Genomic DNA, 21,810 nt, shown 5'->3' with positions numbered 1-21,810 from the left:
GTGCCAGGGTTGTGCCAATTGGGGAAGCAAAGGTACAGTTTAGGGAAAGAACACTGGTGCTGGGGCCTGGTTAGCAGGGTCCCAGCACACTTTCAATCAAAACTTAGCATCAGCAAAGGCAAATAGTTAAGGGGTAACCATGCCAAGGAGGCATTTCCTTACACCCACCCAATCCCGCTTGCGGCTTTTCTGACCCATAAAAGGCCGTGAGGCCAAGAGCCAACATCAACACTGTGAATTGTACCACAAAGGCTTGGGCGCCAGGGCTGTAATGCTTCCCCTTTTTGCCCTGATGCTCACCTTAAGTCGCCATCCTCACAGTTCAGTTACTCATGAAAAAGAAGCCCTTGCAATCATGGGCTGAACACGATGGGAAACGCATATCAGGGGGAAACATTTATTGCTTTATAGGTCATACTACAGACAAAGGGCGTACCTCAGTCCTTCCCTTTATATATCGCAGGCTGCGGACTGCCATACGATCATTGTAACCCCAGTTCGCAGCGGAGCTGTCAACACTTAGCTCACTCTGGGCACTGATCACTAGTCCCACTAGACCGAAACTTGTCACAATCTTATATAGTACCTCCCGGAGGGATAGATCAATTGAAGTACATAAGGCAATGGAAAAGTGGATTACAATCCTGGACATCTCTCTGACTCTAGAAGAGTGAAGATTTTGTTGTACCCTAGCAGACATGTTCACTTACAATTGTAATTTTAAAATTATTTATTTTAAAATCTTGCAGGAAGTGTATTACACCCCAAGACAGCTGTGTAAATATGGCCTACATGATAATGCAAGATTTGTGCATTGTAGAGGCAAACTTTATTTGCCTGGCCTGGAGTTGCGGACAGATTTAGAGGTATTGGGAGCAAGTTGTAAACTCCATCTCAAACATGTTGCTGGAGACAGTCCTGTACACACCCCAGATTTGCTTACTTGGATTGGTGAACCAGCTACAGCCAGCGAATTGCAAACTGGCGCGGTGGCACTCCTACTGGCAAAACGAGGAGTTGTAGTACACTGGGGAAATACATCTATACCTAGTAATGAATGTCTTCAAGATATGGCACATTGTCAAGAACAGCTTGAACTGTGTGCAGAGGAGCTACTGAGATCCATCGACCCAAAGATATCTGGAGCCCGTTCACATCGTACTTATTGCCCATGTCTGGAGAAATGGTAGACCTACAAACGTGTTGATGTCTCTGATGTAACATGCTCTGATAAATACTAATGTATTGTTGGAAAGTCCCCTCTTTCTGGCATGGTTACCCCCACTTTTTGCCTGATGGCAGTGTGCTTGGACTCTTTTCACTGGGATCCTGCTAATCAGGACCCCAGTGATTGTGCTCCCTCTAAATTTGCTTACTTTGGTACCCTTTACACCCCACAATTCTCATACTGGTGTATCCCTGTAAGTCCCTGGTAGATGTTACTTAGGTACCCAGGGCATTGGTACACCATGGGTCCACCATGGGCTGCAGCATGTGTTATGCCACCCATAGAAGCCCATTCAAACCGTGTCTACAGGCCTGCCATTTGTAGCCTGCATGAAAAGGTGCATGCACCCTTTCACTACGGGTCACTACACTAGGTGACTGCAAGTCACCCCTATGGTAGGCCCTTTTCAGCCCAAAGGGCAGGGTGCAGGTCTCTGTGTGTGTGTGGGCACCCCTTCATGAGCAGAGGTGCCCCTACAAACTCCAGCTCCAATCCCCTGGACTTCGTATGTGCGGGGCAACCCTTTTAGCTATGTACTGGGCACTATTAGTGGTCCAGCTACATAATGGTAACTCCAAACCTGGGCATGTTTTGTATGAAACATGTCAGAATCTTACCCCAGTACTGATTCCAGTATTGGTGGCTTGATTCCATGCACCCTGGGGGGAGTCCTTAGAGGATCCCCCAGTTCTGCTCCTACCAGTCTTCCAGGGTCTGCGGGCAGCCCGTCCTGCTGCAGCCCCTCAGACACAATTCTGCCCTCCTGCTGCTTGACCAGCTCAAGCAGGGGACAGCAGTACAAAGGATTTCCTGTAGGACAGGGGAGCAACCTCCTCTCCTTTGGAAATATCGTGTCCTGTAAGACTCCACTAGGACCTCTCTGTAAAGACATCTTCTGCTCCTGGCCTCCGTAATCACTGCTGGGCAACACAGGAACCAACCAAGACTGCAACGCCTGACAAGACATCTCCATGCAACATTGTTTCTGCAGCTCCTGTTGGCATTCTGCAACATTTACACGGCTGTGCATCCTCTGGGATCGGCAAGACTTCAGCAGCACCAAAGAAGCCATAAAGAATCTCAGTTGGAGTGAAGTTGTCACTCCCCTGCATCCGCAGGCACCTAAGGCAACGACGTCCGGCTGGTGGGATTTTCTGTCATCCAGATCTGCGAAGATTTGCCAACACATGTGTTGCTTCTGAGGGATCCCCTGGGTCCTCTCTGCCTTCTGTCCAATGTGGGAGACGGTAAGCCCTTGCCTCTGCCACTGGAACAGAATCGCTGTGCACTGTAACTGTTGCCCCAATCAAGGCTTGTTGACTCTTGCTCTGAGGCATCTTTGGGCTCCAAGTAGCCCCAGCACCTTGCTTCTGCAAGGACAGTCTCCTCTCTGCTGCTCCAGCGACATGGGGCTCTTCTTCAGGTGTGCTGACTGGGCCTCACTGCAACGTATTGTGCCTGCTGCCAGTGGGTTGCTTGTGGGGGCTCCAACTGCTTCTGCTGGCTCTCCTGTCTTCTGAGGGTAAGCCCAGACTCCCCTCCAAGGGTCGAGTCCCCAGACTGGTGCTTCACAGCTCTGCAGATCTCCATCAGCTCCTCTTGAATTTTCTTATGCTTGTTAGTGGCCATCCTGACCACTGACTCATCTGGAATCCGGTGACCGTCGAGGAACAGCTCGTAGGTGACTTCAGGGACTCCTCTGCAGCTCCTGGACCCTGCAGCTGAACTTCATCCATCACCGTAGACCCGGATCTTCAGCTACAGAAGGGTGAGCATTGGCTTCTGCCCCACCTGGACACTTGTGCATGAACTGGACTCCGTTCCCTTCTTTTGCAGGCCTTCTTCACCTGGAATCTGTCCTTGGGTTCCACTGGTCCTATCCTGCTTCTGCATTCTCCAACCGCAACATCCCTATGTTGGCCTGTGGGAAAATTGGGTAACTTACCTCTCTGCACCCGTCCGCTAGGGAACTTCAAGGTGCTTACCTTTTGGGGTTCCAGTCTCCCCCAGCGCTTGTCTGACTAGTACCATACACTCTGGTGGGAGGCACCAGTTCCTATTCCATTTTTTTAGCATATGGTTTTGGCCCCCCCTGTAGGGCTGTTGCTAATTTAGGCTCTTCCTGAGTACTTACCTGTGTATATCTTGTGTTCATACCTCCAGAGAAGGTATGCCAGTGGTAGTCTGTTTGGTGTGCCTATAATTAAGTACCTTTATTTTTGCAACTCTGTGTGTTTCCTTTCATGTGTGATAAGTTACTGTGTGACTATTGTGGTATTGCAAGTGCTTCACATGCCTTCTTGATAAGTCTTGGCTGCTCACCACAGCTCCATAGAGATCTCTGGCTGTCTAGACACTGTAACACTATCTATTTGGATTTTGCCTGGACCCAGTATAAGGTGTAATACCAAAGGTGTCCACCACACACTGGGCCAGCTTCTTAAATGTATTGCCAAAGACATACCCCGTGACGCAGTGCACTGTGGATAACTTATGTACCATACTATGGTAATCCTTTTTACCTGTGATGAATGTTGTTAATACTTGAAAAAAAAAAAAAAAAAAGAATAATTAAAAAAAAGTTTGACCTCCTTCTTCCTGGCTCCTGTGTACAGTCTCTCCTCCTAAATTTGTCAACCAGTCGTTCGTTGTGATTTATTTTCCCTTGTTCCTTAACAAGCATCAAGAAGCCCTACACCATTCTAGTCCAACTCCCCCACCCAACCACCCCATCTACGAGTGTTGTTTTACTTGACTGTTGGTATGGGTGGTTAATGGCAAAGGCACTGGTTCCTTAACTTGTTAATGTCATCTCTTCTATTATTTTACATATTTAGGTGGGCGGAGCCCTACTGAACATCCTTGTAAGGTTGCCTTTGAGAACGAGCAAGATAATGGTAGCCTTAACAAACCTCAGCGCAAACGGAGCCTAATAACTTCGGAGCCCCAGCATGTCACTCTGATAGTCTTTGGTATTGGTATGGTCAATCGCACCCACCTTGAAGCAGACATTGGAGGCCTCACCATGGAATCAGAGCTGAAGAAAATCCATGGAAGCTTTACACTTCAAGAAAAAATGAAAGGTAAGAAGGCATACATTTTAAAGGCATTCCAATACCACTGGGCTGTAATGCCTCACTAAATGGTAAAACCAGAGCTGTTTTAAGTACTTGAATGCAAACGTCATCAATACCAACACACAGCAGAATTTTGATATGATTATTATTTTATACACTAAATCATTTTATAGTTAACTCTGAGTGTGTTGTAGAGAATTTGTTTCAACCTGCATTGTAGATAACTGAATGTTCTTGATGCACAATGTATAGAATGGCCAGACTCTGTGTATCTAAGAACCAGACATGCTTATGATAAGATATTTGTGTGTGAAAATAAATCCAAAGCTTTACAGGAAACAATGTGTGTTTAGTCACAAGTGGTTTATTTTGCTTTCATATATAATTCTGTGAAAGCTTTCTGAAGATTTCCCAAAGTTGTAAGAATACATTCTTAGAATTCTTTGTTCACAAAAGTAATTAAGATTATTTGTAATGTTACTAAGATTAAAGTCTGCATGTTAGAGACGCTACTACTAGATTAGACCATCCTAAAAATGGTGTTCTTGGGTGTAAGGTTAAAAAAGGTGATGTCATTTTCACATGGGCAGGGATTTAGTGGCCGTAACACTTTGTCGGTATATGTACTATGGCCCCAAAAGTTGCAAAGATATTGCCAAGTAAGAAACCAAGTAAAGAATAGCAAAATCAGATTGTGTGTGTGTGTGTGTGGATATATATATATATATATATATATATATATATATATATATATATGTTCGATGGCATGTGTAGCTGCAGATACACATGCTGTGCACATCCCGCCATCTGGTGTTGGGCTCGGAGTGTTACAAGTTGTTTTTCTTCGAAGAAGTCTTTTCGGGTCACGAGACCGAGGGACTCCTCCCATTTCGACTCCATTGCGCATGGGGGTCGACTCCATCTTAGATTGTTTTTTTTCCGCCATCGGGTTCGGACGTGTTCCTTTTCGCTCCGTGTTTCGGGTCGGAAAGTTAGTTAGAATCTCGGAAAAATCGTCGGTATTGTTTGCGTTCGGTATCGGGTTAGTTACAACAGATCGACACCAAATTAAGAAGAGCTCCGGTGGCCCTTCGGGGTTTTATCGATCCCCGTCGGGGCCTGGTCGGCCCTGCCACGTGTCTCTTCAAGGCTGATGGAACGGACCCCATTCCGCTTCTGTCCAAAATGCCATAACAAGTATCCATATACAGATCAACACCTGGTCTGTAACTTGTGTTTGTCACCAGAACACAAGGAGGATACTTGTGAGGCCTGTCGAGCGTTTCGGTCCAGAAAGACACTCAGGGACCGAAGAGCAAGAAGACTGCAAATGGCGTCGTCGGCGACAGGACCAGGGCGTTTCGAGGAGGAGGAAGAAACATTCTCCATTCAGGATTCGGACTCGGAGGAGATCGATCTTGAAGAAACGCCGAAAACCGTGAGTAAGACGTCGAAACGAAGAACTCACGAAAAGACTGCTAAAGCCCAGGGGACGCCACCGCCAACAGGCCTTGGCTTAACCCGAAAAATAGGTGACCGTCCATCGGCACCAAAAAAGGGCGAGCTGGTGTCGAAGTCATCCGACTCCGGTCGAGATACCGGCACACAGCAATCTCGGGCCAAAGAGAGTGGCTCCGAAAAGATTCGGCATCGAGACAGCGGCACCGAAATGGGTCGGCACCGAGAGGGCACTGCGCCGAAAGTAAAAAAGATTTCGTCGGAGCCGAAAAAAGCAGCCGAAAAGGTTTCGGTACCGAAACATCCGGCCTCCGAACCGAAAATAAGTTCCTATTCAGAGGAACAAGGACTGTCCTCACAAATGAAGACACACAGATTCCAACAGGAATTAGAGACAATAGAGCCAGATCACACGCAAAGGCGGCTCTTTATTCAAAAAGATACAGGGAAGATCAGCACTCTTCCTCCAATCAGAATGAAACGAAAACTTGCCTTCCAATACAAGGACAAACAGCCACAGCAAAAGTGGCTAAACAAGTAACACCACCACCATCCCCACATCACTCTCCACAACCATCACCGGTAGCCACTCCACCAATGATGCAATCCCCAACTCATACGGGGATGAGTCAAGATGACCCTGACGTATGGAACCTTTACGACGCACCAGTGTCAGATAATAGTCCTCAATGCTATCCAGCGAGACCGTCGCCACCAGAGGATAGTACAGGCTACGTTCAAGTGGTATCAAGAGCAGCAGCATTTCACAATGTCAGCCTTCACTCAGAACCCATTGAAGACGACTTCCTTTTTAATACACTGTCGTCTACGCACAGTCAATATCAAAGTCTGCCAATGTTGCCCGGAATGCTAAAACACTCCAAACAAGTGTTTGAGGAGCCTGTCAAAGGGAGAGCCATTACTCCAAGAGTAGATAAAAAATATAAACCGCCACCAACAGACCCAGTGTACATCACACAACAGCTATCACCAGACTCTGTTGTAGTTGGAGCAGCGCGCAAAAGAGCCAACTCATACTTCAGGAGACGCTCCACCTCCAGATAAAGAGAGTAGAAAATTCGACGCGGCAAGCAAAAGGGTGGCGGCACAGGCAGCAAACCAGTGGCGTATTGCAAATTCGCAAGCTTTGTTAGCCAGATATGATAGGGTCCATTGGGATGAGATGCAACACCTTATTGAACATTTACCAAAGGAGTTCCAAAAAAGAGCGCAGCAAGTGGTAGAAGAGGGACAAAATATTTCCCATAATCAAATTCGATCAGCATTGGATGCTGCAGACACAGCTGCTAGAACTGGCAACACAGCAGTAACAATAAGGAGACATGCATGGCTGCGTACATCAGGATTTAAACCAGAGATACAGAAAGCTGTGCTGAATATGCCATTCAACGGACAGCAGTTGTTTGGGCCGGAGGTGGACACTGCAATAGAAAAACTTAAAAAAGACACTGACACAGCCAAAGCCATGGGCGCACTCTTCTCCCCGCAGAGCAGAGGCACATTTTGAAAGACACAATTTCGAGGGGGGTTTCGAGGGCAGACCACAGAAGCCACAGCCTCACAAACAAAGCCCACTTACCAGAGCCAGTATCAGCGGGGAGGTTTTCGGGGACAATATAGAGGAGGACAGTTTCAAAGAAACAGAGGAAAGTTCCAAAGTCCCAAAACTCCTCAAAACAAACAGTGACTTCAAGGTCACAAATCCCCAACACATAACACCTGTGGGGGGGAGACTAACCAAGTTTTACACACATTGGGAGGAAATAACAACAGACACTTGGGTCTTAGCAATTATCCAGCATGGTTATTGCATAGAATTTCTCAAATTCCCTCCAAACGTCCCACCGAAAACACACAGTATGTCAAAACAACATATAGATCTTCTAGGACTAGAAGTTCAGGCATTGCTACAGAAAGAAGCAATAGAATTAGTACCAAGACAACAATTAAACACAGGAGTTTACTCACTGTACTTTCTGATACCCAAAAAAGACAAGAGCCTGAGACCTATACTAGATCTCAGAACATTAAATACCTACATCAAATCAGACCACTTTCACATGGTTACTCTACAAGACGTAATCCCACTGCTCAAACAACAAGACTACATGACAACACTAGACCTAAAGGATGCATATTTCCATATACCAATACATCCTTCACACAGAAAGTACCTAAGGTTTGTATTCCAAGGGATACATTACCAATTCAAAGTGTTGCCATTCGTAATAACAACTGCGCCAAGAGTTTTTACAAAATGCCTAGCAGTAGTAGCTGCACATATCAGAAGGCAGCAAATACATGTGTTTCCATACCTAGACGATTGGTTAATCAAAACCAATACGCTAAAACAGTGTTCAAAACACACAAAATATGTCATAGAAATCCTACACAAACTAGGTTTCTCAATCAACTACGCAAAGTCACACCTGCAGCCGTGTCAAACACAGCAATACTTAGGAGCAACAGTCAACACAGCAAAAGGGATTGCTACTCCAAGTCCACAAAGAGTACAAACATTTCACAATGTAATACAGGCCTTGTATCCAAAACAAAGAATACAAGTCAAAATGATAGTGAAACTACTAGGCATGATGTCCTCATGCATAGCCATTGTCCCAAATGCAAGGTTACACATGCGGCCCTTACAACAGTGCCTAGCATCACAATGGTCACAAGCACAGGGTCAGCTTCTAGATCTGGTGTTGATAGACCGCCAAACATACATCTCGCTTCAATGGTGGAACAGTATAAATTTAAACAAAGGGCGGCCTTTCCAAGACCCAGTGCCACAATACGTGATAACAACAGATGCTTCCATGACAGGGTGGGGAGCACACCTCAATCAACACAGCATCCAAGGACAATGGGACATACAGCAAAAACAGTTTCACATAAATAACCTAGAACTATTAGCGGTATTTCTAGCGCTGAAAGCATTTCAACCCATAATAACCCATAAATACATTCTTGTCAAAACAGACAACATGACAACAATGTATTACCTAAACAAACAAGGAGGGACACACTCAACACAGTTGTGTCTCCTAACACAAAAAATATGGCATTGGGCGATTCACAACCACATTCGCCTAATAGCACACTTTATTCCAGGAATTCAGAATCAGTTAGCAGACAATCTCTCTCGGGATCACCAACAGATCCACGAATGGGAGATTCACCCCCAAATACTGAACACTTACTTCCAAATTTGGGGAACACCACAAATAGATCTATTTGCAACAAAGGAAAACTCAAAATGCCAAAACTTCGCATCCAGGTACCCACAACATCAGTCTCAGGGCAATGCGCTATGGATGAACTGGTCAGGGATATTTGCGTACGCTTTTCCCCCTCTCCCACTCCTTCCATATCTAGTAAACAAGTTGAGTCAAAACAAACTCAAACTCATACTAATAGCACCAACATGGGCAAGGCAACCTTGGTACACAACACTACTAGACCTGTCAGTAGTACCTCATGTCAAACTACCAAACAGACCAGATCTGTTAACATAACACAAACAACAGATCAGACATCCAAATCCAGCATCACTGAATCTAGCAATTTGGCTCCTGAAATCCTAGAATTCAGACACTTAGACCTCACACAAGAATGTATGGAGGTCATAAGACAGGCTAGGAAGCCTACCACTAGACACTGCTATGCAAATAAGTGGAAAAGATTTGTTTATTACTGCCATAGTAATCAAATTCAACCCTTACACGCATCTACAAAAGATATAGTAGGATACTTACTACATTTGCAAAAATCAAAACTAGCTTTCTCTTCCATAAAAATACATCTTACTGCAATTTCAGCTTACCTGCAAATTACGCACTCAACTTCATTATTTAGGATACCAGTCATAAAAGCGTTTATGGAAGGCCTAAAGAGAATTATACCACCAAGAACACCACCAGTTCCTTCATGGAACCTCAACATTGTCTTAACACGACTCATGGGTCCACCTTTTGAGCCCATGCACTCTTGTGAAATGCAATACTTAACGTGGAAAGTTGCATTTTTAATTGCCATCACATCTCTAAGAAGAGTGAGTGAAATTCAAGCATTTACCATTCAAGAACCATTTATTCAAATACACAAAAATAAAGTTGTTCTACGGACAAATCCTAAATTTTTACCAAAAGTAATCTCACCGTTCCACTTGAATCAAACGGTAGAATTACCAGTGTTCTTCCCACAGCCAGATTCGGTAGCTGGAAGGGCACTACATACATTAGACATCAAAAGAACACTAATGTACTACATTGACAGAACAAAACTAATTCGAAAGACAAAACAACTATTTATTGCCTTTCAAAAACCTCATACAGGAAATCCAATTTCAAAACAAGGCATTGCTAGATGCATAGTTAAGTGCATTCAAACCTGCTATCTTAAAGCTAAAAGAGAACTGCCTATTACGCCAAAGGCACACTCAACCAGAAAGAAAGGTGCTACCATGGCCTTTCTAGGAAATATTCCAATGAACGAAATATGTAAAGCAGCAACATGGTCTACGCCTCATACATTTACCAAGCACTACTGTGTAGATGTGTTAACTGCTCAACAAGCAACAGTAGGTCAAGCTGTACTAAAAACATTATTTCAAACTACTTCAACTCCTACAGGCTGAACCACCGCTTTTGGGGAGATAACTGCTTACTAGTCTATGCACAGCATGTGTATCTGCAGCTACACATGCCATCGAACGGAAAATGTCACTTACCCAGTGTTCATCTGTTCGTGGCATTAGTCGCTGCAGATTCACATGCGCCCACCCGCCTCCCCGGGAGGCTGTAGCCGTTTAGAAGTAGATCTTAAACATTTGTACATTTGTAAATATATTACTTTAAACTTCATTATGTACATACGCATTTACTCCATTGCATGGGTACTATTACTAGCATACACAACTCCTACCTCACCCTCTGCGGGGAAAACAATCTAAGATGGAGTCGACGCCCATGCGCAATGGAGTCGAAATGGGAGGAGTCCCTCGGTCTCGTGACTCAAAGACTTCTTCGAAGAAAAACAACTTGTAACACTCCGAGCCCAACACCAGATGGCGGGATGTGCACAGCATGTGAATCTGCAGCGACTAATGCCACGAACAGATGTACACTGGGTAAGTGACATTTTCCATATATACACACACACATATATATGTTTGATGGCATGTGTAGCTGCAGATACACATGCTGTGCATATGGATTGCGACATCTAGAGTTGGGCTCGGAGTGTTACAAGCTGTTTTTCTTCGAAGAAGTCTTTTAGAGTCACAGGATCGAGTGACTCCTCCTCTTCGGTTCCATTGTGCTTGGGCATCGACTCCATTGTTAGATTATTTTCTTTCCGTCATCGGGTTCGGATGTGTTTCCTCTCACTCCGAGATTTTGATTTGGAAAACTTAGCAAAACGTTCTTTTCGTCTGTATTGTATCGATTGCGTTAATCTTCCATCGATACAGCAGTACCGTCGGGAAACAACTTTGTTCGCCCTTCGGGGCGCCCGCGCCCAACTCAGGCCTATTCGGGCCGACCCCGTGGAGAGCCTCATGGATCGGATTTCATTCCGATTCTGCCCTGTGTGCCACGCAAAGTACCCATACACAGACAAGCATCTGGTTTGCAACTTTTGCCTTTCTCCAGACCATTGGGAGGAAAACTGTGAGGCCTGTCGATCCTTCAGATCGAAAAAGACTCTGAGACAAAAGAACAAGAAGACTCGAAATGGCGTTGAAGAGTGGAGAACATTTCGACATAGAAGAAAAAGAAGTACTGCAGACAGCGGTCTCAGTCCAAGATTCGGAGTCAGAGCAAGAATCTGAGGAAGACAGACCCGTCACAGCCGGCCAGCATGTGAGTACGTCTGCCCCTGCACCCTCACATAAGAAAAAACAGAAGGCGCTGGGTATGCCACTGCCGGAAGGCCATCGCTCAGCCCGTAAAAAGACTGTCGGTGACCGACCCTCCAGTTTGGCACCGAAAAAGGCCACCCCTCCGAAAACCTCAGAGTCGACAAAAAGCTGTCACGACGTACGCGTTGCTTAAGCCTGGAGTCCGCTGAACGAGTGACGAGGTTCTTGTTCTTGAATGTTCTGCCTTGGCCCAGGAAGGGGACGACTCTTTCTGGTAGCCACGGTGCTGCAGGCGATAGGAACGCCAAAGGCAGTCTGTGTCCTTCGGAAGTAGTGCCAGAGGGAAAAAAAAACTAAAAAGGGGAAACAAACTCAAAAAAGGAAAATCCTGGAATAAGAGCAAAAGATCAATACTTAGAATACAATACCAAAAATGAACAGGAAAGCCCTGGAACAAAAAGCGTAACCAGTATCTGACGCAAGGGAGAAGGAGCGAAGACACCAACCAACAGGAAGTGTTACAGTGCAAGGAGGAAATTAATCACAGCCCTTAAATACCCATAGAACCGGAAGCGACCAGCAGGAAGTGCAAGGACACCATATTGGATAGGGAAAAATACATAGAAAGCAATGGACAAGGCACCATAGTGAGTAGGGAACCAAGGTATGCTGGGAATAGAGGGGGGTAATGGGAAAAAGGAAAAACATAAAGGGGAGAACAAACGAGGGTGACAGAAGTACACAATAGCAGGTGAGTGGGGGGAGAGGTTATCTGTGAATAGAGGCGCGCCGCGCCAGAAAGAAACGAGGCCCCATCCCCAATTTGGGGCCTTGAGTACTACAGGAGAGGCTGGGGGCTCGGCGCATCTCAGTGCTGCGCGCCGCAGCCCAAGCCGAGTGTTCGGCTCGTGCCGTGCGCCGCGGTTCGACAAAAGCTCTATTTCAGACTCCAGTAAACAGCAATTTTCAGAGTCGAAAATAAGAACCTGTTTCGGAGCCGAGACCTTCCTCATCATTTTCGATCCCGAAAAAACACATTTTGGAGCCGAAACAAATGGCATATACAGAGGAACACAGACTTTCTAAAAGACTTAAACAAAGCCAGAAAACCTCTGAGGAGGAGTCAGATGTTGAACCAATACTTCAAATTATGGATAAGAGGCAGTCCAGGATCCACATCCATAAAGAAACAGGGAGAATTAACACAGCACCTCCTTTAAAAACAAAGAGGACGCTGGCATTTCAGGAGGAATTGGACACTATGCAGCCCCAGCTAAAGTGCCAAAACAGAAAGAGAAGCCACCACCTCCTTAGTCTTCTCCTCCTCATTCTCCACACCTACCTACCTCTCCTCAGTTAAGCCCTACACCAGTGCATTCTCCAACTCATTCCTAGGACTCACAACAGGACACTGTTGATCCATGGGATCTTTACGACCCTGATCCCATCCCAGGCAACGATCCAGACAGCTACCCCTCTAAACCATCGCCACCTGAAGATGCTACTGTATATAACCAGGTCATAGCTAGGGATGCAGCCTATCATGGGGTTACAATGCATACAGAACCACTAGAAGAGGATTTTTTTATTCAACACATTATCCTCAACTCATTCTAGATACCAATGCCTCCCGATGCTCCCAGGCATGGTAAAACATGCAGATAAGATTTTTAACGAGCCGGTTAAAGCACGCATTATAACACCTAGAATAGAAAAATTTTACAAACCTGCACCTTCTGACCCTGATTATATCATACATCAGGTACCACCTGATTCGATTGTGGTTGGTGCTCCCAGGAAGAGAGCAAATAGTCAGTCCTCAGGAGATGCCCCCTCCTGATAAGGAAAGCAGAACATTCGATGCTGCAGGGAAAAGAGTTGCGTCCAAAGCAGCGAACCAATGGAGAATAGCAAATTCACAAGCACTACTAGCTCGTTATGATAGAGCCCATTGGGACGAGATGCAAGATATAATGAAGCATCTCCCGAAAGAACACCAAAAAAGGGCTCAACAGGTAGTGGAAGAAGGGCAAGCTATTACAAATAACCAAATAAGATCTGCCCTAGATGCAGCATATACCGCCGCAAGGAGTGTCAACACAGCAGTCACTATTCGTAGACATGCATGGCTCCGATCTTCTGGATTCAAGCCAGAAATACAACAGGCTGTGTTAAACATACCCTTCGATAAAAAAACATATTTTTGGGCCAGAAGTAGACACAGCAATAGAAAATCTACGAAAAGACTCCACAGCTAAGGCAATGGTTGCACTCTATTCTACACCATATAAAGGGTCATTTCGTAAAACTCAATTTTGAGGTGGTTCAGACCACAGCTGTCAGAGGCATCAACCTCATAAACAAAACCAGCCCACCAAACACAGTACCAACGAGGTGGATTTAGATGCACATATAGAGGACAATACTCAACAAATAGAGGAACATTCCAGACCTTTAAGCAGCCTGCAACACACCCAAAACAGTGACTTCCCTCACTCCCTTCCACTCCTCACCTCTGTGGGGGGAAGATTACAGCAGTTCCACAGACATTGGCAAAATATCACCACAGACAACCGGGTGCTATCAATTATCCGCAATGGTTATTGCCTAGAATTGATAAACACTCCTCCAACTATTCCACCATGGTTTCACAAACTAACAACAGAACACACAATTCTATCACAACAAGAGGTCCAATCTCTACTACTTAAACAAGCAAAGGAGTTAGCTCCACAGTCTCAGATGGGAACTGTAGTTTATTCACAATACTTTCTAATTCCCCAAAAAGATGGCATCCTCAGGCCAATATTAGACCTCAGGCCCCTCAATCTTTATGTCCTGTCAGAACATTTTCACATGGTAACTTTACAGGATGTTATCCCACTGCTACAAAAAAGAGATTTTATGACAGCTTTAGACCTCAAGGATGCGTATTTCCACATACCCATCCGTACTGCCCACAGAAAATACCTCATGTTTGTCATTCAAGGAAAACACTACCAGTTCAAAGTGTTACCCTTTGGAATAACAACAGCACCAAGGGTATTCACAAAGTGCTTGGCAGTAGTGGCAGCTTACCTAAGAAGATAACATATACATGTCTTTCCATATCTAGACGAATGGCTAATAAAAATCAAGCAGTCGTACGCAATGCCAAAATCATACACGTTATGTAATACAAACCTTACACACACTAGGTTTCTCAATAAACTACCAAAAATCACGCCTTCAAACAGAACAACTACAACTGTATTTAGGTGCGATACTAAATACTCAAAAAGCTCTAGCGTATCCAAACACACAAAGGATACAAGCTTTCTAAAATCTAATTCCACAAATACAACCAAATCAACAATACACTGTAACATTTGTCATGAATATTCTAGGAATGATGGCATCCTACATTGCAATTGTTCCACACGCAAGAATAAACATGCGGCCCTTACAACAGTGCCTTGCACAACAATGGTCGCAGGCACACTGTCAACTCCAAAATCTAATGTTGATAGACCGACAAACATATATGTCGCTTCAGTGGTGGAATTCTACCAATCTAATCAAGGGGCGGTCATTTCAAGACCCTGTGCCTCAGACCATAATTACAACAGATGCATCAATGATTGGTTGGGGAGCTCACCTAAACAATCACAACATTCAAGGACAATGGGATGTCAAACAGAAACAGCTACACATAAACCACTTGGAGTTATTAGCTGTCTTTCTAGCCCTCAAAGCTTTTCAACCTCTTCTCAAACAGAAGAATGTTCTTATCAAAACAGACAACATGACAACCATGTATTACCTCAACAAACAGGGAGGGACACATTCATCCCAACTGTCCCTTCTATCCCCAAATTCTTTTAAATGGGCAATCCACAACCAAATTCATCTATTGGCAGAGTACATCCCAGGGGTAGACAATCAGTTGGCAGCCATCCTTAGCCGAAATCACCAACAAACTCATGAATGGGAGATTCATCCTCAAGTACTTCAAAAGTACTTTCAGGAATGGGGAACACCAAACATAGACCTGTTTGCAACAAGCAAAAACACAAAATGCCAAAACTTTGCATCCAGACACCCACATGTCTTATCCAAGGGCAGTGTTCTGTGGATCAGTTGGTCAGTGATATTTGCGTACGCTTTTCCCCCCTCTCCCACTCCTTCCGTTTCTAGTCAACAAGTTGCATCAAACTTCACTCAACATGATACTCCTAGCACCAACATGGGCACGTCAGCTGTGGTACACAACATTACTAGATCTATCTGTAGTACCACACTCCAAACTCCCATGCCGACCATATCTGGTGACACAAAACAGAGGTCAAATCAGACTTCCAAATTCCAAAGCTCTCAATCTAGCAATTTGGCTCCTGAGGTCATACAGTTTGGATATTTACAACTCCCATCAGAATGTATGGAAGTTATTAAACAAGCAAGAAAACCCACTACTAGACAGTGATATGCAAACAAATGGAAATGATTTGTATATTACTGTCAATTTAAAAATATAGACCCTCTTACAGCATCAATACAAGATATTGTATGCTATTTACTTCATTTACAAAAATAAAATTTAGCATTTTCTTCAATAAAAATACATCCTACTGCAATTTCTGCATATTTACAAAATATACAACATAGCTCTTTATTTAGAGTTCCTATCATTAAAGCTTTCATGGAAGGCTTAAAACGCATCATTCCACCCAGAACACCACCAGTTCCAGCTTGGAATCTAAATATAGTGCTTACAAGACTTATGGGTCCACCATTTGAGCCAATGAACTTGTGTCAAATTCAATTTCTAACATGGAAAGTTGCCTTCCTAGTGGCAATTACTTCTTTAAGAAGAGTAAGTGAAATCCAAGCCTTTACTCTAGAGGAACCTTTCTTCCAAGTACACAAACATAAAGTTGTACTAAGAACAAATCCAAAGTTTCTACCAAAAGTTGTATCACAATTTCATATAAATCAAACAGTGGGACTGCCAGTCTTCTTTCCACAGCCAGATTCTGTGGTAGAAAGAGCTCTACATTCATTGGACATCAAAAGAGGTTTAATGTAATATGTAGATAGAACTAAACCATTTAGAAAGACTAAACAACTCTTCGTAAATTTCCAACAACCACATACAGGCAATCCTATATCAAAACAAGGTTTAGCAAGATGTATTGTAAGGTGCATCCAAACATGCTATATCAATGCAAAAAGACAACTTATAATTACTCCCAAAGCACATTCTACACAATTGAAAGGTGCAACAATGGCTTTTTTAGGGGATATACCAATGGCTAAAATACGTACAGCAGCTACATGGTCAACACCCCATACATTCACTAAACACAACTGTGTAGATGTATTATCACAACAACAAGCCACAGTAGGTCAAGCTGTTCTAACATTATTTAACACAACTTCAACTCCTACAGGTTAGCCACCGATATTTTTTGGGAGGACAAACTGCTTTGTCGTCAATGCACAGCATGTGTATCTGCAGCCACACATGCCATCGAACGGAAAATGTCACTTACCCAGTGTACATCTGTTCGTGGCATGTTCTGCTGCAGATTCACATGCACCCTCCCTCCTCCCCGGAAGCCTTTAGTTGTTTAAGTTAACACATTTGTATATACATTTACATTTACATGGGCATCTCTTACTTTGTACCTATATACTCCATCACTCCTTCCTTTACCCTCTGCGGGAAAACAGTCTAACAATGGAGTCGATGACCATGTGCAATGGAACCGAAGAGGAGGAGTCACTCGATCCTGTGACTCTAAAAGACTTATTCAAAGAAAAACAACTTGTAACACTCCGAGCCCAACACTAGATGTCAGAATCCATATGCACAGCATGTGAATCTGCAGCAGAACATGCCACGAACAGATGTACACTGGGTAAGTGACATTTTCCATATAGATATACACATATATATATATATATTTTTTTCAATGAAAAACATGAAGGTTTAGCATTAGTTATAATTGGGTAGGAAAACTTCCTTTACGTTTTCTAGAAGAACTTAACCTACACAAACATTAGAAATTACTAAGTTATAGTTACAACTTTATTGTTATAACTTAGTTATAATTTACATCCAGTCCTGAGATTATTTTATCTTGAGCACCTCCTTACAGAGTCTTGTCAACTCGCTAGCCGCACTACATTAACTATAACTCTGCCCTGTATCATCCACACTCTTCTCAGAAATTATGTAATTTCAGATGGCATAACTGTTCCTATGAATACTAGGATTAAACATACTAAAATTAAGGTTATATGATAGGGTATCAGCAGTTAATGGGGAAAGCGCAAGTTATAATTAATGCTGTGTAGCTAGTGAGCTGGGAAGACTGTATGGAAATTTAGGGCAATCATTAATTATAACTTTAAATTAGAACTGTAATGTTATAACCTAGTAATTTCTAATGTTTGTGTAGTTTGTTTGTCTATAGAAATAACAAATGAAGTTTTCCTAACTATAACTAATACTAAACCATTGTTTTTTCACTGCATGTTTTTTAAAGTTATTTTTACCCATATAATTTTCTTCATTATGGTATTCAATTTGTTTTATTTATTTATTTATTTTTGGGGTAATTCATTGCTTCTGCAGTACCTCCTCACGTTTTTAAAATCCTCTTTACACCAAATAATTATAGTGAATTTTTTCATGGCTATTTGTTTTTTAATCAAATGTTAATATTGAAACTATAGGTTGTGTTTGTGATCTATACAGTGCTTAGTTTGAGTTGGTTATTTCCCATGCTCGGCACGGTACTTAGTTGTCAACGCCAGCACTTATGACAGTCTGCCACATGGTGGCACTGTTTATCCTATGTAGCAATGAGCACAACAATAGTTGTTTATTAATTCAGTATACATTAAAAACGACTAATACCAGCTGCCGAGCCATTCTTATAGCTTTGGGGGCCTGTAATGGTCTGAATTGTCACACTTGTAGCAGTGTGATGGTTAATAGTTGCATTGATAGTGCCATTGCCTGGGGCAGTGGGTGGTGCAAGCCGCAGTAGCTTCCTGATGAGGGCCCTGGCACCTATTTTTTATTATTTGGAGAAAATTTTACAAATTAATCACTGGAACTATACCAGTACCGCAGTAGTGTTCAGATACTACTGCAATACTTTTGTCTTGTTAAACTACATTTTGATAGAGACTTCTAGCTGTAGATCCGTTACCTTAGAACTTCCCCAGGCGTCAAACTGGAGCTGGAAGGTTTTTCGTGAGCAACACCCCTGCGCACTGGCAAATGGTGTCAATTGGCTCTGTGTGCGTCATCTGCACCGCAAGTGACGTCAGCAGCACCTATACAGGTGCCAGGCAGGCGCGCCAACATCAGTTCTTTTCTTTCTGCTCCAACCAGAGCTAATCCGAGAGCTACCCCTTTTGTCACTTTCTGACAGAGCTTTTTTTCAACGTTTTCTTGAATTATTTTCGAGGTTTTCCTCTTAGTGTGGCAGGGATGTCCTCCAAGAAGGCCGGCTTCAAGCCCTGTGGCGCCTGTCACCGACCTGTGTTGGTGACGGAACCGCACCTTGTTTGCCTTTGGCACTTGGAGCGCATCCATGACCTGAAGTAGTGTTTTGACTGCTGCACCATAAATCCAAAGATCTTGAGAGTGTGGTTCCTCAGGCTCATTGCGGCCTGACCTGCGATGCTGCAAAATTCAAGGTCCAAGTTGGGAGGAAGATCCTGGGAGCGGTCGTGGAGTCAGAGTTCGTCATCCCATTCTTTGTCGTCAGGCCACTCGTGTAAGTCCTGGCACAAGAAGAAGAAGTCTAAAAGATATTTGACTTCTACTCATCCGTCGGCCAACGAGACGAGGGACTTTCAGCATCCAAGTCCTGGCTCTGTGGTCAAGTATGCACCTGGGCCAACTCCGTGCATCACCCAGTTTCCGGTAGCCAGACCAACGCCTGCCCAATTAAAGAAGGTTGAGATACTACGGCAATACTTTTGTTTTGTTAAATTACATTTTGATAGAGACTTCTAGCTGTAGATCTGTAACCTTATATGATACAGATATGCGTCTCATATTTGGGCTGGTCAGCTACACGGCACGCCTTTAGGCCAGAAATGGTGGGCAGGGGCCCCTTCTAGCTCCACGCTTGTGGCTCTGGCTCCAGTAGGGGCATGAGTTGTAAAAGCATTGTGTAGTGAAGGCAATGCATGATCTAGGGAAAGTGCCCTTTGGGCTTGGTTACCCCCCACTTTTTGCCTGGTATTGATGCTAACTTGACTGAGTGTGTGCTGGGATCCTGATAACCAGGCCCCAGCATCAGTGTTCTTTCCCTAAACTGTACCATTGTTTCCACAATTGGCGCACCCCTGGCACACAGCTAAGTCCCTTGTAAAAGGTACCAGTGGTACCAAGGGGTTTTTGGCAAGGGAGGTCCCTAAGGGCGGCAGCATGTTTTGTGCCACACTGAGACCCCTCACCAAACACGTGCACACTGCCATTGCAGATTGTGTGTGTTGTTGGGAAAGAAAAGGTCAAGTCGACGTGGCATCCCTCTCTGGGTGCCATGCCCACAAACTACTGCCTGTGGCATAGGTAAGTCACCCCTCTACCAGGCCTTACAGCCCTAAGGCAGGGTGTACTATACGACAGGTGAGGGCATAGCTGCATGAGCAGTATGCCCCTACAGTGTCTAAGTCCATTCTTAGACACTGTAAGTGCAGTGTGCTCATACTAAGTACATAGGCTGGAAGTTTGTCATTACGAACTCCACAGCTCTATGATGGCTCAACTGAAGACTGGGAAGTTTGGCATCAAACCTCTCAGTACAATAAACCCACACTGATACCAGTGTTGGATTTATTGTGAAATGCACACAGAGGGCATCTTAGAGATGCTCCCTGTATTTTTCCCAACCCTCTGGTGTAGGGTTGACTGGTCCATGCCTGCCTGCCACTAACAGACAAGTTTCTGACCCCATGGGGTGAGAGACTTTGTACTCTCTGGGGTTAGGAAGAAAGCCTGCTCTGGTTGGAGGTGCTTCACACCTCCTTCGTGAAGGAACTGCGACAGCTTGGTGGTGAACCTGAAAAGGTCAGGCCTGCTTTTCCACTGCCCCATGCTCTCCAGCTAGTGGAAGTGCCCACCCCCTGCTCCAAGCCCCACTTTTGGCCGCAGGTCTGCTGGGAAAATTAGGTAAAGGAAGGAGGAGTGACCACTGCAGCTAGGACCACCACTAAGGTGTCCAGAGCTGAAGTGACCCCCTCCTTGCAGAATCCTCCATCTTGTTTTCGAGGAGAGGGACCTATAGAGATAGGAATGTGCCCCCCTTCCCAAAGGGAGTGGGCACAGGATGGTTGTAGCCACCCTCAGGGACAGTAGCCATTGGCTACTGCCCTTTGACCCTTGTAACGCTCCTCTAGTATTTAGGGGCACCCCTGAATCGTACTCACCAGATTTCTGGTGACCTCAAGAAAGAAGGACTGCAAATCTGACCCCAGCAGTGAAGACTCCAGACAACATCTGACCTGGATCCAGCCCTACCTGCCTGTCTGCAGCTTTAAAACTCCTGCTACGCATCCTGCAGGACCAGCGACCTCTACAAACCCCAAGAGGACTGCCTGCCCAGCAGAGTACCAAGAACTCCCAAGGACAGCGGCCCTGTCCAGAAGAAACCTTCCAAAAGGCCTCAAGAACCGCTTCAGGTCCGCAAGCCCTGTCCATTCTGCACCTGACGCCCACGGCCCGAGCCCAGCTGGTCTGTCGGTCCAGAGAGGGTCCCCAGGTGATACTGACCTCGATTCCACTCTGGATTTGACCCCTCCTGGCCAGCACAATGGCGCCTGCATTCTGAATCCAGAAGACCCCCCTGACTGAGAACGTATCCGACGAAGATTCCAGGTACCCCTGCACCTGCAGCCCCCTGGCCTTGGAGAATCTGACCGATGGTCCAGCAACATCCAACAGGAACCTCTCCTACTTGTTCAGTCTTTGATTTTCCAGAACCAACCCCTCGACCCAGCCTGCAGCATCTTTTGTGACCCTCGGGATCCTCCCATTAAAAAGCATTGGGCACCCAGCCGCCCCTGTGCCACTGAAGGTTTGTTTGGTGCTGACCTGAGGCCCCCCCATTGCTGACCTAAACCCCCCAGGCCTGTGTCCTGAAACCATGGGTACGTAC

The 21,810-nt window shown here is 44.8% G+C and overlaps 1 protein-coding gene across 20 annotated transcripts in view; it reads left to right on the top strand.

Moving 5' to 3' along the window:
* BLTP1 (bridge-like lipid transfer protein family member 1) overlaps positions 1-21,810 on the top strand; it is a 1,779,540-nt gene that overhangs the window by 980,419 nt on the left and 777,311 nt on the right. For all 20 annotated transcript variants that reach the window (XM_069242474.1, XM_069242454.1, XM_069242518.1 and 17 more), the window contains one exon: positions 4,066-4,311. In XM_069242474.1, coding sequence (XP_069098575.1) covers positions 4,066-4,311 — 246 coding nt within the window. The remainder of the gene's footprint in view (positions 1-4,065; positions 4,312-21,810) is intronic.

The sequence above is a fragment of the Pleurodeles waltl genome, chromosome 1_2 (assembly GCF_031143425.1).
Source record: "Pleurodeles waltl isolate 20211129_DDA chromosome 1_2, aPleWal1.hap1.20221129, whole genome shotgun sequence".
Lineage (NCBI taxonomy): Eukaryota > Metazoa > Chordata > Amphibia > Caudata > Salamandridae > Pleurodeles > Pleurodeles waltl.
Note: the sequence above shows the minus strand (reverse complement) of the source record. Positions and strands in the feature narration are given on the sequence as shown.